At 31.0% G+C, this 17,052-nt stretch overlaps 1 protein-coding gene across 1 annotated transcript; it reads left to right on the plus strand.

Annotated features, from left to right (window-relative positions):
• The first annotated feature begins 4,017 nt into the window (after nt 1-4,017).
• LOC140449687 (UDP-glycosyltransferase UGT5-like) lies at nt 4,018-16,703 on the plus strand. Its single transcript, XM_072542967.1, has 5 exons — nt 4,018-4,885; nt 5,365-5,584; nt 6,446-6,665; nt 11,239-11,478; nt 15,529-16,703. Exons 1-5 carry the CDS (start codon nt 4,055-4,057, stop codon nt 15,587-15,589), a joined length of 1,572 nt encoding a protein of 523 aa, XP_072399068.1. The 5' UTR covers nt 4,018-4,054; the 3' UTR covers nt 15,590-16,703.
• The last annotated feature ends 349 nt before the right edge of the window (nt 16,704-17,052 follow it).

Genomic DNA, 17,052 nt, shown 5'->3' on the forward strand with positions numbered 1-17,052 from the left:
TAAAGATCAATTGGCCAGACAATTGGGTATCAAGATGAATGTTGATTTGATAAATTAAGATCTTTTTTAAATACTTATCTTCTTCTTCTTGCAGTGCCTATCCGTTTCGGATGTTGAAAACCATCATAACAATCTGTATTTTGCAAACTGCTGCTCTGAATAGATTTGTGTTTGTTTGTGTTGAACCACGAAGAGCGAAGGGGATTCCTTCGCCTTTCTGTTCCGCGTTTTCCTTCTACTTTTCCTTGTAGAATTAATTGCAGTAACCCATATCATTTGCTGTTCCTCGTGATGTGACCTAAGTATTCAGATTTGGCTGTTTTTTCTGTGGTTGACAACTCTTTTCCTTTTTGCATTCTTAATAGAACGTCCTGGTTAGTAACGTGGGCGGTATAGGATATCTTCAGGATTCTACGATAAAGCCACATTTCGAAAGCCTCAATTTTCTTGTAGGTAGCGTCTGTGAGAGTCCACTACTCAACTCCATACAACAATATAGGAAAGATATAACATCGTAGTAACCTGATTTCTATGGGTACTGATAAAATCATGTCGTTTGAATAGCTTAACCATTTTTTGAAATGAAGATCTTGTTTTCTCTATCCTACATTTTATTTCTAGGGAATGGTCCCAATTTTCATTTACGTTCGTACTAAGTTAGGTGTTTCCTGCTTCAACATCCTCTACTGCTTCTTGAAAGATTTCCTCAGAGTATATGTTAAACAGCAAAGGTTATATTATACATCCCTGTCGGACCCCACGTTTGATTTTGATATCATCGGATTCTCCTGCCTCTGTACGGATAGACGATGTTTGATTCCAGTAAAGATTGCTAATAATTCTTAGATCACAGATATTTATTCCAATATTTGTTTATATATCCATCAGCTTGTCGTGTTTGACTGTATCAAATTCTTTATAGTCATTCATGAAGTAAACATAAATATATATATATATATATATATATATATATATATATATATATATATATATATATATATATATATATATATATATATATATATATATATATATATATATATATATATATATATATATATATATATATATATATATATATAACAAGCGAGTCTTCTACAGCTGGCGCCGCTTCTCGCATCCTAATTTCCAGCGTTTTCTGTCGAAGCAATCTTCAGTTGTTAAATCTCTGGCGGTCATTGCATCGTCGACATCGTTTCTCCAGGATCGTCTTGGTCTACCTCGTTTTCTTCTAGTTGGCGGAGTCCATTCTTCTATTTTTTTTGGCCATCTATTTTCAGGCATTCTCTGAAGGTGTCCATACCAGTTAAGTCTTTTGGCTTCGATTGTGTCTATTATGTCTAGATCGATTTCCAAATATCTTCGTTTCTCACCCTATCAAGTCTAGTGAGCTGGCAACATCGTCTCCAGTAGTTCATTTCCATGGCCTTAATTTTTGATTTGTTTCTTTGGTTTATTTCCCAGAGTTCGGCGCCGTACAGCCCAGTACTTTCTATTATTGTTTTATAGATTCTTCTTTTATTTTCTTTTGTTATTTTTTTATTCCATAATAGTCCGTGTAGCTGTCTGGTGGCTGATCTTGCTTGGCCAATCCTGGAGTGTATTTCTTTGCTACTTCCTGCTTTTGTTGTTATTTGGACTCCCAAGTATTTGAAATTGTCTGTTGGTTTTATAGTTCCCATTTCGATTTGTAGGCTTTCTGGTTTTTCTCCTACAACTAAGTACTCAGTTTTTTGTATATTAATTGTGAGGCCCCATTTGGTATACTCATCTTCCAGTTTTCTAAGCATGTAGCCTACATCACTCTCGTCTTCAGCTAGAATGGCTTGGTCGTCAGCGAAGTGTATCGTGTACAATCTATCATCTCCGATTGGGGTGCCCATATTGCAGCACTTTCTTCTCCACACTGAGAGTGCCTCATTTAGATATATTTTGAAGAGTGTAAGTGCTATGCAGCAGCCTTGCTTTAGGCCCTTAGGTGAACATAAATATCGCAATTCAAATCTCCACATCGTTGAAATAGCACTTGTATGCTAAAGAGAGCCTCTCTCGTATCCACTGCGTTCCGAAAACCAAACTGTGTACGGCTTCTTCGCATAGTTTATATGAAGGGTCTCGGGAGAAAACCATGAATGTCACAAAATATTTTATTGAAAAAAATGAATTTTACAGTTAAATACCGTGTAAAACCATTCTTCAAAAATATTTGCATCCATATTTCTATGGTAATCACCTGTATTCTTTGTGGACGAAAGAATTAAACTAGCGTCAGGAATAAAACTCTCATCATTTCCAGCATGAAGTATAATGTAGCGTTTACCATTACCGGAACGACTAGAAGAATAACATTTCGTGCTGCATTCTTGCCAGGATGATTTTGACATATTTTCTTTAGCGAAAATCCAAGTTTTATTAAAAAATACAACTTGCTTCGGACTATCAGACGGTTTATTGTTCATGTATTTACTTAAAAAATGCCACCTTTTTAAAACAACATTAGAGAGTTCACACAATACTTGTCTTTATTTGTCTTTTTATGTCGAAAACCTAAATGTTTTAGCACTCCCACAAACTTATTAAACTAATATCACACAGTTCCTTGTCTTTTATTCTTTGTAACATAGCACTAATTATTACAAATTGGATGTCGACGATTTCTCTTGCTTACTTTATTTATTTCATCCTCACCCATGTTATTAATTCTTCGGAATTTCCTCTCTGATATACCGCAAGCATCCGATGTGCGTTTCTAAACTGACATAACAGATGTCAATGGACCCATATTATTTTTTTCCAAATTGAAATAACTTTCGACTTTCAGAACTAAACGCCATTCTTCTGGAGATAAGACTCTACGTTTCGACTGTATTTTATTTTCTTCCAAATTACTCATTTTACTTTAAAGTACCGCTTCACTACACTGCTATAAAAAAATAGCTACTTATATACAACTACTACACCCTAAAACGGACGAGGGTTGTACAACAGACGAAACAATCGAACACAATTTATTTAGCAGCCAATGCTAAAGAAGCATGAACACTGCATTGATTGTGATTGCAAAAACCATTCGCATGTTTTAAATAAGATTTTTGCTGATTATGTATTTGGCTAAATTATTAAATAACACTAATACAACCAACGACCGTTAATTAATTTTTAACGATTAAGAGAAGTGTAATATGATTGTGTGGATTCAAGAAATACATTACTAAACAGAGTTTTAAAGTGTGTATAAAGAAGATTACAATTATTATGACACATGGTACTCCTTATTTTTCAAATACTATGTTCTTGTCAAGGCATACCTTTGAATATTGGGTAAACCTGCATTATACGATACGTCAGAAGAAATTAAAAAAAATAACATGTAATAAATTCACTGTTTAAATAAATATTCCGTACTCGTACTATTGCAATAAAATATTAAAACCAATAAACAAGAACTTTTTGGGCAGTGCTGATTGAAACAACAGTGCAGTAAAATGTTATTCATAAAAGTAGTGTAAAATATATCGCCGCTTATCTGGTCCGCTAGTAATAACGTTACCATCATTTAATTGCAAAACGGTCTTCTTAGGTGGAAAATACTTTACCACACATAGCCATATTACCTGCACATATCTTAGCTATCTTACATTGATTAGATATTGTTTTATTGTTTATAAGTAAAAAATGACGTTTAGTATGTTGCATTTTGAATTATTTCTATTATCACATACTGGTATTACCAAATTTATCAAAAGCAGTTATTAGACCTGTATCAAAGAGTGTCATGAAAAAATCGTTACTTCCCTGATCTATGAATGAGGATAAAATGCAATCCAATCCAGTTTTTTAAATTAATATGCGCACCTATTATTCCTTTTGCTATTATCATAACTTTAAATACATTATAAAGAACCTTTACACTCAAAACGCTAATTTTTTTAATCAATAAAAAAACAAATTTTTAATCAATAAAATGTACTCAATTTTCAAGTATTATTCGAAAGATTAGATACCACTTCTACACATGAGCATCACACGTCAATAAATTAGTTACAACCTCGATATGGCACGAATAATTGATGTTTTAATTATAGTTTTAATACACTCAGCCACTAGTGCTAGAATTTTAAGTGTCATACCATCTGCCTCCAGGTCTCATCATTTGCCATTTCAACCGTTATGGCGAGAACTAGCACTAAGAGGTCACGAGGTTACGGTAATAACAACAGATCCACAACGAAATGCCTCGATAGAAAATTTAAAGGAAATAGATACAAGCTTCTGCTACAAGATATACGAAAAACATAATGTGTTAGATGCTATTGCCAACGAAAGCCTTAGTTCTTTGGAGAAAGCTAGTGTACTACGTAAAGCATTCTTAGAATGTGAGGATTATCATTTTTCCTTACCGGCAATCAGAGAAATGATACTCAATAAAGAAGTTAAATTTGACCTTTTGATTGTGGAAGCTCAATTACCGAGTATGTTAGCATTCAGCTGGAGATTTAAGTGCCCAGTTATCGCAGTCGCTTCTATGGAACCTGCTCTTCAGTACCACGATTCCTTAGGTAATCCAGTGCATCCTGTTACTAACCCAGACTACAATTTGGACGTGACTGATTCTGAAAATTTGACCTTTAAGGAAAGGCTGTTAAGCTTTCTTCAAGTTGTTATATATAAGTACCATATCTACAACAGGGCATTTCCGGCATACCACGAACACGTAAAGAAATACTTTGGAAAGGATTTGCCTTCTTTGAAGGAATTGCAGGATACTATTAGTCTTATGTTTATTGGTTCTCATCCTCTATTCCACAATATAAGACCATTAAACCTAAATACGATACCAATTGGAGGAGGCATGCATATTAAGGCTCCTAAGAAGCTTCCCGGTGTAAGTTTATAATTAGTTGAAATTGTTTTTTCATACATAGGTTTTTAAAAATGTCTTTAAGTGATCGTTGATGGTTTTCAAGATGGTGGACTATCGTTGCTGACGTAAAATATTCTGGACCAATTTCGCCTTGTCTTCTGGCATCACTTTACCACTTTTGTTCTTTATCCTTATACGGGGGCGGTGCCACTAATTACAGGTCTCTATATTCCTATTTTTATTTATACCAATACTAATATTAACCATAAATATGTTTCATTTGTTACTATTTGGCATTCAGTAAATCTTTTATTATGTGATTCTTGTCACGACATTTGACATGTTTAGTTACGGCACAACAAATTTTGCTAAAACATTTCGTATATTAATATTCCTAATCCTTTACTCTAAGTTAATCCCCCTGTTACGGTATTTTATCATCAATAGTTTCTCTTAACTTTTTATTAAAAACAAATATTAATTACCAAATTTCGTTTTAGGATCTTCAAAAATTTCTGGATGATAGCAAAACTGGTGTCATCTATTTTAGTCTAGGAAGCAACGTTAATTCCAATTTGCTGACCAAAGAATTCAAAAAAGCTGTAGTAGAAGCCTTTGCCGAAGTTCCTCACAATGTGCTGTTAAAAATGGACGGTGAGATAGAAGGTTTGTCTAAAAATGTTATGGTAAGAAAATGGATGCCACAGCAAGACATTTTGAGTAAGTTAAATTTTTGTTAGGGTAAAATTGTATCGTAATATACATCAAGAGCCCCTAAAAATTAATATTAAACTCTTTAGGCTTCTGGGTTGAACCACTTCGATTATTACCGATTATATCAGTCTCCCAAGCCCCCAGACACTACTACACTGATTACTAATCACTGCACTACTGCTACTGGGAACAGCAGATGGTTTATTTGTACCGTCGATTGTGACGTGGTAGAGCGGACAATATTTTCTTTATGAGAGGTCTCTATGTCGAGGGTAACCGGATGCCGTCATCTCTTTTATTGAGACAATTTGGCCTTTAGGTCCGCTGAGCTCTCTAATTTAAAACAAACCCTCATCCAAAACGGTTACCGCGAAAATTACGTCAATATGAGCATCCACAGACATTAATCTCCCACTCAATCTCAACCAAAAGATTCAGACCTTCATCATACGAAAGCTTTTCTTCTTTAAATCAAATTTATCATTGACAAAATCGACAAAATTCTTAAATAAAGAGGAATACAGACAATATTTACCCCCAACAAAAACTCTCATCTCAAACTTACTACTCTGTGCAAAGAATTCTTGGAAAAAATAGAATGCATCCTTACACAAGGCTTTTCTATAGTAGATGGTTGCATTTTTCCTGCTGGTTGCTTCTGCGATGGTTTACACTGAAGACATTTCCAACATTTTCTAACATAGTCTGCTATTAGTTTGAACATATTATGTCCGTAGTATTTTTGCGCTATTTGGAAAACAGTGCAACACTTCCGAACTTATTGGTATGCAACTCCACCCTTTAATTTTCTATTTCGATCTTTTTCTGCTCATCCAGTACAACTAAATGAAAACTTTTTTATTTCAGGACATCCAAATATTAAATTATTTATAACACAAGGAGGTCTTCAGTCTCTGCAAGAATCTGTCGTCAATGGTATTCCACTAATAGGAATACCATTTTTCGGAGATCAAATAACAAATGTTAATAAAATGGTTAAAAAGGGATATGGCATTAAAGTCGATAGAAGGAGCATAACCAAGGAAATTTTAGTAGCAGCTATTAAAGAAGTTATAACGAATCCAAGGTGAGATATTTAAAATAAATGCATAGATATATATATATATATATATATATATATATATATATATATATATATATATATATATATATATATATTGTTATGATATGTAAAATCGAGAAAAATATTGGTTTGTTTAAAATATTTCAAAGTTCAAAAAAACATTAAAATAATTCAGATAAGTAGGATAATATCCAACAAACATTTCGGAGAAGGAAAGTTATTAAATTCTTGGATTACCTGTACTAAACAAAATGTAAGCTTTGCATAAATTATTTCTTTGTTATACTTGAGTGACCCGCATAATTTTAAGTGAAATCCCAAAGACAATTGAAATACATTAATGCAGTGATTAAAGACAATAGAAGGGATTATAGAAAGAGGTTTTTGTTAGTTTTTAAGAATTATAGAAAAATATTATTTGTAAATAAGTTTTAGGAAATTTATAATTATAGGTAAAAATTTGTTTGTTATCGAAATGAAAAAATGGGGGAATTGTGACGAGTTTTGATTGGCGGAGATTGAAAAAGGTGGGATAAGTATGTAGGAAAAAGTTTAGCGAGATTGAGCAGAGAGAAGAGAGCATCAGTTGGTTTTCCAAATCTGTAAGAGGAACAGTGATTGTTCTCTGGCGGTTCCTGAAATTTAGCAAGCAGTAGTGTTGAATGTTAGTGAGTTTTTGTGGAGTTAGTGTATCTGACAGCAGCTGAAGCAGCAAAATATTGTAAGTCATATTTCTCTACTTATATTCCAAGAGTCACTGTTCAGGCCAACGAGAGATTCAGTTTATCGTAAAGAGAAGATATTCCAAGAGTCATTTTTCACTCGGGCCAACGAGAGATTCAGTTTATCGAGAGGAGAAAGGCTATCATAATTTGAATGATTTGTGCTTTTGAAGGAGATCATTAAGGACGATATACTTGCAACAATCGGTGTAAGATTGCTGATTACATAGGGAGCGGTTGAGAGGAGATAATATAGTCTACAAGGAACAAGGATTTGGACCACTCATCATCAGAGAGAGATATTTTGTTTTCTGCAGTTTTTTCTTTTATCGATAACACAATTTTTACACTTAATTTAGAAAGGATATAAATATTTTGATTAGGAGAGTTAGAATAGTTCGGAATTTTGAGATTTCAATTAATATTGTTTGTACCATTAATTTTGATTGTTCACGTACGTAGAACAAAATTTTTGAGAATCATTATATGAGATTTGTTTATTGAAAACTTTTGAGTGTGAATTATTTCATTATTTTTATTTCAATATATAGTGTTAGATCATATGTGTTTTTTATTATTCCGGTATTCTCTGGACCTTACCTTTCACATGTAATAGCATAGATATTGAAGCACGAATTTAACCCTGAGATAAAAGAATTAAAAATTGTGATAGAGTCATAATCATATCATTTAAATAATTTTAATTAATCAAAAAAATTAATTAGCTAATTATTGCTTGGCGCACCAAGACTTTAAATATCACAATAATATATATATATATATATATATATATATATATATATATATATATATATATATATATATATATATATATATAAGAATAAGGATAATGCGAGTTAATAGTAAAACAAAGGTTAATATGCTCCTTTTCTAACTTGGCGGCACCGTGCTGAAGACGACCAATAGTCAGAAATACGTATATACGGTTGCCTTCCATCTTTACACATATTTTATTATATTTTTCTTCCTATATATATATATATATATATATATATATATATATATATATATATATATATATATATATATATATATATAGTTTGTTATTTCCTGACCGTGAATATTTAAATAGAAACTTTTTTATTTCCTGGGTTTGTCGGTCTGATGTAAATAAAGCTATTTAAATTTTGCATAAAAGTTTCAGATAAAAATGTCAGATACCAATATTTCATCCATGTTAAACTTTTTAAAAAAGGGTAAACATGAAATTTAATTATAAAATGTAATGTTTAAAGTTTAATAAAGTGCTTATTGAAAATGGCAAATTTGCCAAAGCAAAATTTAAATAGTTTTATTAACATCAGACCTACAAACCCAGGATATAAAAAAGTTTCTATTTATATATATATATATATATATATATATATATATATATATATATATATATATATATATATACTGAAAAAGCGATAAACGCTTGTCATCAACGCTGATCAAATAGAATACAAAACTCAAATATTTGGGTGTGCAGCGGAAGATAGGACAAAGAAGTACTCTTTTTAGTAAACCAAGCTTTCGCAAATCTTTATTTGCATCATCAGGGTGCTACAATAAACAAAATTAGTACAAAATACAGAAAAAATATTATTTTGCATCTTACACTAATTGAGGTTAGTTGTGATGTTTATCAAATGAAATGAGCAACTCATTTGCTCCTACAAATGATGGCGAAAACTATCCAAAATTGTTTTTAAAAACAGGTTCTTTAACAAATACATATTAAAAACACTTTAAAACATATATACATGAACACTTAAATAAAATTATGTTGAAATAATTACAGAACATGTCATAAAATAAAATTTAGGTTATAAACATTCTTATCAGAAACAAAAGAATTAGTTGTGAATTCGTTACTGCCAACTTAAAATGATAGAACGTTAGACCTTAATGATAACAATGTAAAGGTAATAGTATACCTGATAAACGCTGAACTTCTTGAAACAGAAAAGGTGAAAAGACTTATCTTAGAAGAAGTAGGAGAGGTATTCTATATCTCATATATAATGAAACTTATATTGTTGATGATGAATTGTCTGTATTAGTAGATTCGTGTTTATCCAAAGTTAACAATAATGAATATAAGTTGCTTAAATTATTGGTATCTGTCTTTTTGTTAATAGTTTCTTTTTCTTGAAAAATGAAAGCCATCTCGAGAAACAATCTTTTTAAATAATTGCTCTCCGTGGATAGGATTTTTACATTTGGAAAATCAAAAGAGTGCCCTGTTGTGTTAGCATGTGTGGCTAGAGAACATCTATCAGGGTGTAACCTAATGTCACTCTTGTGAAGAGTCAAGCGGCTAGAAACTTTTTGGGAGGTGTGACCTATATAAGAACCTTCACAGCCCAAACAATTAAGTTTGTAGACAACATCACTTTTATCTAAGTTTGGTACTTTATCTTTCAATGACTTGTACAAAGATCCCACAACTAGAGTGCTTTTATAAGCAATTTTTACATTTGGTAGGTATTGAGCAAAAATTCTGGTCAATTTGGGAGAGACGTCCTTAATAAATGGAAGTGATACAAAAGATATATTAGGAATATTGTTAGTCAGTGAGTGGGAATCAGAGCTAACTTTCATAGCACCTGTATTTTGGGGAGGGTTTACTTGTGTGTTGAGTATAACAGAGGATGTGTTAAAGATGATTTTCCCAAGTAAGGATTCGGGGTAGGAATTATCTAGGAACAACTGTAAAAGGATGTTGAGATTCTTCTTTCTAAAAACAGGGTCAGCTAGTTTACAAACTCGTGTGGTCATTTGTTTGACTAGATTAATTTTTATGCTTGACTTGTGGTAAGAGTGGTAGTTGAGATATCTTCCAGAGTTACACTTTTTTCTATACCAATCAATTGTAATGATGTTATCCAGTTCTCTAATAAACATTGTGTCGAGAAAAGGAACAGATTGGTTTTGATCCTCTTTTTCAAGAGTAAATTGAATGTGGGAGTCGTAGCTATTGAAAATGTCTAAGAGCTCAAATTCTAAACCTTGTGGCCACGACATAATAATGTCATCAACATACTTTTTAATAAAAGGAACATTGAAAGGAACAACCTGAAGAATGATATCCAACAGATCATCCATTACATATGCCAGTATGATATACAAACTGCAAAACTGCTATAGATATACGCATTCGTATAACAATTAGTAGATACTATTATTAGGAAAATTCTAAATGGGTATTTAATTACAACAATACCGAAATTTCTACACGGTTAAACCACTTCTACAAACGCCCGTTAGTCAGTAAGCTATTCTACGAATTCTACGACTTTCACTTCGGAGGTCATTATCGAAATACAAAATATTAATCAATTACAAAAATTTTGTTGTTAGTAAAAAAATTCTTCTAATAATTAAATTTAATCTGACTCATTCATATCGGCAAATCAGACATATTAAACATTTTAAAGTAGAAGACATCAAAATGATATTACCAATATTTATGAGTTGCAAGGATTTTATTGAAAGATAGTTTATTCAATTATACGAAATCAACTTTAACTTAAAAATATCAGTCATAAAAATCATAGCATGTGATTAGTGTTTTAGGTTAAATCTTCGTATTTTGTGCTAAGGTATCTCCAGTTACTATATGGATAACTGTTAATGAAACACCCTGTATAAATAATACTAAAATATAAATGATGTATCCTCGATATATTTTTGACTTATCTACTGATCGTGGCATTTTCTTTCTATTCATTTGAATTCTATTTGTTGTTATATATTTAACGTTTGTTGAATTATTTATATTTTTATATTGTATCTACTCATTCAAGTATTGTTTCTTGTATATATAAGCATTTTATATTTATTTTCAGTTACAAAGAGACTGCAGAATCCATGGGGGAAATATTTAAGGACGAAGAAATTCCTAGTCTCGAGCGAGCAGTTTATTGGACCGAGTACGTCATAAGGCATAAAGGCGCCAAACATCTGCGCAGCCCTGGTATAGGAATGCCAGCTTGGAAATACTATATGCTTGATGTTATGGGATTCTTGGCATTTGTTTCCTTAACGATAATCGTTGCATTTTGTTTAATTTTAAAAAGATTAGTCAGGTAAGCTTTTTAAGTGATTTGTTTGTAATTTTTAAATTTACGTGTCTAATAAAAAATATTATGTATATAGATAATATACAAAAAAAAACATTTATATCAATACACACTGAGATGATCACAAATCACATACTACCAGTATTTTATGTTAAATAACACTTTTTCCATTAGAAGAATCCTTTTGGAAAACAAAAAATTTAGCCTTGTCTAACCAACTGCTGAAATTTTTTCTTTAGTTTTTTACTGTAAAGTCCTATATTTCTATGCACTATCAACTGTTACTTTCCTATTGTACGTTAAGTTTTGGATTAGATATTGCAAATACATAAAGCGCTAAAATCGGCAACATTGCTTAGTACGAGGTAATTGTAATCATCCGATCCCCTCCGCTCCTACACCTAGAATCCATGATACTATAACATAACAAGATAAGTCAACGCGCATGTTCTTGCATCTCTCTCGCACACCTGTGACGAAAGCCCGAGACAACTTTAATGATGCCAAGTTAAATGCTCTATCTGTTGCTATCCTGTGTGCTTCAAAACGTAGTGAATGAGATTTTTATTTATTCATTGATGTAGTAAAGATTTTGTATATTATATTGTTATATAAATTTTGTGGTGAAAACATTCAGTTTACTGTGTTAATATCACCTAATTTATTTATCGTACGCAACTTCCTCTCGACTACCTGTAGCTACTTTATAAAGAAGACTAATTATTTGGTTGCCATAATGTATTGTGCAATGGTGGGTTATTTAAACAATTAAAATAAAAAAAGTAAATCTTTTTCGAAGTGTCGTTTTTTTGTGTTTCCTAGAGACAAACAAATGCGTAAAGTATGGGTCTTCAAGTGTTTTCAGCGAGACAAATTTAAGGTAGAAACCGCGAGAATATGATCAAAACATTTTACAGAAGCTGACTATTGTTTTAAAGTAAAACTATAGTGGAATATTACTACTAATAGTATAATTAATTATGAAATTGTCACTAAAGAGATCTTTTCCTCGCTAAACCTTCCTAGTGGCGATACAAAAATTAACCCTGAAGATTTAATTGACAGTCATCGAGATTTTATTAATTCGAATATAAAAGAACTGGAATAGGATGGATTAGAAAATTTAGCTGGTTTCATTGCATTTAAGTTACAAAAAAAAAAGAAATACTTGGATATATTCCGGACGCTAACGATAAATCGTTTACTTGGGTAAACCACGTTTCTGAGGGTGGTTTACTTAAACCAACACTGGAATTTGTAACTAAATGTAGTAAACTGTAACATATTTTTCGTAGTTATAATGGCAACAAATTGAAAATAACTAAAAATTATTTAAAAAAAAACCTAATAGAAGCTGCAAAATATGTAAATGTTAGCAAAGATGTAAAATTACTTTTTTATATGTAAAATGTATTTTAAAATACTAATTCTAATTAAAAATATTAAAGATAATTACAATATCCGCAAGAGAAAAAACACGAAGATTGTAAAATAAATGTCTAAATGATATTCACCTGCTTTTCCTTATGTTTCAAATTCTTTAGCAGACTGTATACCATGTGTCACAAAAAATTTATTTAAAAATTCCTTTATAAAAAATATGTATTAAATATATACCTTTTATAAATGAAATAAATAAAAAATACACTCTTGTTGAAAATAAAAAATAGTTCCTAATAAAATAAGAAATAATTATGTATGTCCTACAGAAGTGATTCAAATATTTTACCTTTTATGGCTAAACAGTATCCCAATCTGTCATAAAAATTTCTGCAGGCAGATGCAAGAGTATCTGCTGTAATATAATTGGAGACTTCTCTTATTCGGTTTCTTAATTCATCCAAAAAAATAAGTCCATGGGTGTAAGAACTGGAGATCGCGCGAGCCACTTAATATCGCCTGATCCACTGATAACTCGTTTCGGGAAAGTATTATAATATAATATAAACTGAATAACAGTCTTGATGAAATCAAACGTTCTCCAGATTTACATCAGGAAGGTTAAGAATAGCAAGAAGAAGATGATTCGTTAACAAATTGAGGTATACTCTACTATTCAAGTTGCACTCAATCAAAAATGGACCTATTATGTGGTCTCCAAAAATGCCAGTCCATACGTTAACTTTTTGAGGACGTTGAGTTCAGTAAACAACACTTTTGGGCTGGTTTTCCCGCTCCCAATACCTCGTAATTTAAGAATTGTGTCTCCCTAGTAAAGAAACAGAAGATTCATCAGTAAATAAAATGTTTTTAATAAAATTGGGTTCATCATTAGCCTTCGTTATTAGAGTTTCACAAAACTCCATTCTTGGAAAGTAGTCGTCTGGATAAAGCTGCTGCGTTTTCGAATATTTAAAATTCTTGTAACCATGCTTTTTCCACACTTTCGTTACAGTAACATAACTAACATCTTACTCCCTAGCAACGCTTCTACTTGAACGTGTTGAATCTACTTCGATTATTGCACAAATTTTTATATTCAGGTATTCTCTTTTCTTTTCTGGTGACACTTCTTGAGCTTGAAATTTTCTGCAATTTTAAGACAATAACAACTCTCAAAATTATTAACAATATTATGAATCGACTGTACGCAAGGAAATGATCTCTTTTCAAAAAAAAACAGAAAAGAAATCTACACATTGTGTCTAGAATTACCACCATAAAACCATTTTATTATTAATTTAAACCTTTTTTGCGGGCGTATAAACAGACATGTTGTTTACAAAAATAAATTAAAAATCTACGCTGTTATTACTTTAAACAACCACTGTATAATGACAAATTATTGGCGACGGGGCAACGGAGCTTTGTGGAAAGTCGACGGCGCACAGTGTTGCCATTTATAGTGTCTATATCTAATTTAAAACTACTATACGTACTATATATATATATATATATATATATATATATATATATATATATATATATATATATATATATATATATATATATATTAGTTTTGAGTTTCTTGAACCGTACTATATTTAATATAACCTTAGTATTTCTTGGGTTTAGGTTCAATAAAATATATATTACATGTGGAACTAGATTTTAATTTCGATTGCAATCAACGTTTCGGCAGGAAACCCTTGCCTTTGTCAAGATTCTAAAATGTACATGTATAAGACAAACAGTTATTGTAAAATATGTATATATATATATAAATATATATGACTTACTAAAATGTAAAACGGGACACAGACATTAATGAACTGGCAAATAAAAGTTGGTATCTGATATCTCATGGTTTACTGTCATTAGTATATAATTATTTTTATATGAGCGTATCGTTGATGTTTTCGAAAGAGGTAAAATGAAGATATGTTATGACTTTAAGAGTTTTTTATGGTGTTATATTTATTATTATTTAAATCAGATTAAAATATATTTTATTTAGGTTTTGTGTATCTTTTTTGTCATTTATTGCGTTGGTATTTCTTTTTATTTCTATTGATTCGTATATCTCCCTCTTCTTTTTGTTTGTTCTGTTTTTAAAACTTTGATGTTTTCGAAATCAAATTTATGCTTCTTCTCACTTTCATGTTTTGTGAGCGCAGTGACGTTGTTCTTGTCATATTTGTGAGAGCGAATTCTGGATTGAAGCAGTTGACTAGTTTGACCGATATAGACACCTTCACAGTTAATACATAGTATCTCGTAAACAACATGTGATTTTTTAAGTTTTGGAGTTTGTGATTTTAGTTTTTGTGAAATATTTATTTAAAAGGTTGTTGCCTTTGTGGGCCACTGTTATATTATGTTTGGGTAAAAGATTTGTTAATTGTTCGGATAAACCTTTTATATATGGAAGAGTTGTGTAATTAGTTTTGATGCTGTTGGGTTTGTTGTTATTTGTGTTGTTATAAAATTTATTAAGTCTTGATTTGAAAATAGTTTCGATTAGATGTTCGGGATATGCATTCTTTAGAAGGGCATCTTTTGCTTTTTTTATTGCAGTTGGTCTGTATTTTGGATCTGTTAGTTGTATAGATTTATACATATATATGATTTTTTTTATCAACAAGTTTTGTTTAAAATAAAGCATTTTATTTTTAGGTGGTTAATATATCTAGTGAAAGGAGATGCTAAAAAATCAAGAAAGACAAAGAAAGATTAGTTCTGAAGTTCTAAAATCTACAGTAATAATTGATTGACAGCATTATTGCCAGAATACATCACTTTCGACATCAAAAGTTCAAGAAAAAAAACAGTGGCTTCCCAGAAAAAATCCAAAAACCAAAAAATCATAATATTATGTAATACTTACAGTAATTTACTTTTTTTTTAAATATCAAAATAATCTACATGAAAACTTTAAAACGTTTACTCTCTGTTTATGTTAGGTTAGATTTACTGCGATGAATCAATAGCGAACATAAGCATTATTGTAATTGACTGGGCTGCGTTGATGCGATGGGACCACAACATTTGTTAAGTAATATGGTGGAGCATAGGAGTACCTTTTTTAAAAAGACGGTTGGCTCATAGAGGTATTGACTTAAAACATATAGTTGGCAAAGAGCGTATTAACCACTTTTTACATAAGAAGTTATCTATTATTACCAAAACTTGGAAACAAGACCAAGTGTCGTGAAAGCCAAATGTGGATACGGAAAATAGTGTATGCAAAATGACTCGTTTCCTTCGACATATGTATATATCCCTTAAATACTATATGAATAGAATGTCACTTCAGAAAACGTATAAACAAAGTAGATAGTTATTAAAAAAGGAGCCGTCGCAGAACGCTTGCAAATGTTTATGTTGTATAAAATATGCTTATAACGAAAAGTTTTACTAAAAAATAATTTATAAAAGGTATTTTTATTTAAAAGAAAAGCCTTTTCGAAATAAATATTCCATCTTCAGTGCTGCTACTGGGTATACATGTTTAAAGCCACTAAATATATGGGTAAGAACCCTTTAAATGTTATTTAATCGATATTAGTTTTTATATTGTTGCTGATAATTATGTAGGATGTTAAAATTTTAAGTAGATTCACTTCATGGCAACGTAAGTTCTCGACGAGGGTTACTGGTCCGGAGGTGTAGTCTCTAAACGGAATTCAGGTAGCAGCTGTTGCTAAGAAGTTTTAATAAAATCAACATGTAGTTAATACCAATTGTAGAAATATTGTTTAAATTTTATAAGTCAATCATTTATTATTATTGTAGAATAATATATGTTGTACATGTACTGATATTATTTATTAAAATACTTTTTGTACAAAGTATGTATTTTATTTCACGCTTCCACGTAAGTTAACTAATAAGGTAAAAGAATATCAATAAAAAATAGACAGTTTTTAACTTTTTCAAGGTCAAAAATATTCCAACAATATTTGCTCTAAGTGGGCAATAGTGGAAAAAATCAATTTGTTCCAAAATGATAAACCAATTTTTAGAAAAAATATAAGACAGAAGATTTGAAGATAGGTGAATATTCAATAGGTGAAAGATGCAAATGGGAAACTTGTGTTGAATACTAACGCCAAATTAACAAGATGGACAGACTACATCAATGAACTGTTCAAAGACAATAGAACAGAATAGATGGAGATAAAAGTAGAAGAGGATATG

This window comes from Diabrotica undecimpunctata, chromosome 9, assembly GCF_040954645.1.
Source record: "Diabrotica undecimpunctata isolate CICGRU chromosome 9, icDiaUnde3, whole genome shotgun sequence".
In the NCBI taxonomy this organism is placed as follows: domain Eukaryota; kingdom Metazoa; phylum Arthropoda; class Insecta; order Coleoptera; family Chrysomelidae; genus Diabrotica; species Diabrotica undecimpunctata.

What these genes read in the sequence shown, in the direction of transcription:
- LOC140449687 (XM_072542967.1), top strand. Translation starts at nt 4,055, where the DNA reads ATGGCACGAATAATTGATGTTTTAATTATAGTTTTAATACACTCAGCC. An exon ending in GAAGTTATAACGAATCCAAG is followed by an intron (nt 6,666 to 11,238) that starts GTGAGATATTTA and finishes ATTTATTTTCAG; the next exon opens with TTACAAAGAGACTGCAGAAT. An exon ending in ATTTTAAAAAGATTAGTCAG is followed by an intron (nt 11,479 to 15,528) that starts GTAAGCTTTTTA and finishes TTTTATTTTTAG; the next exon opens with GTGGTTAATATATCTAGTGA.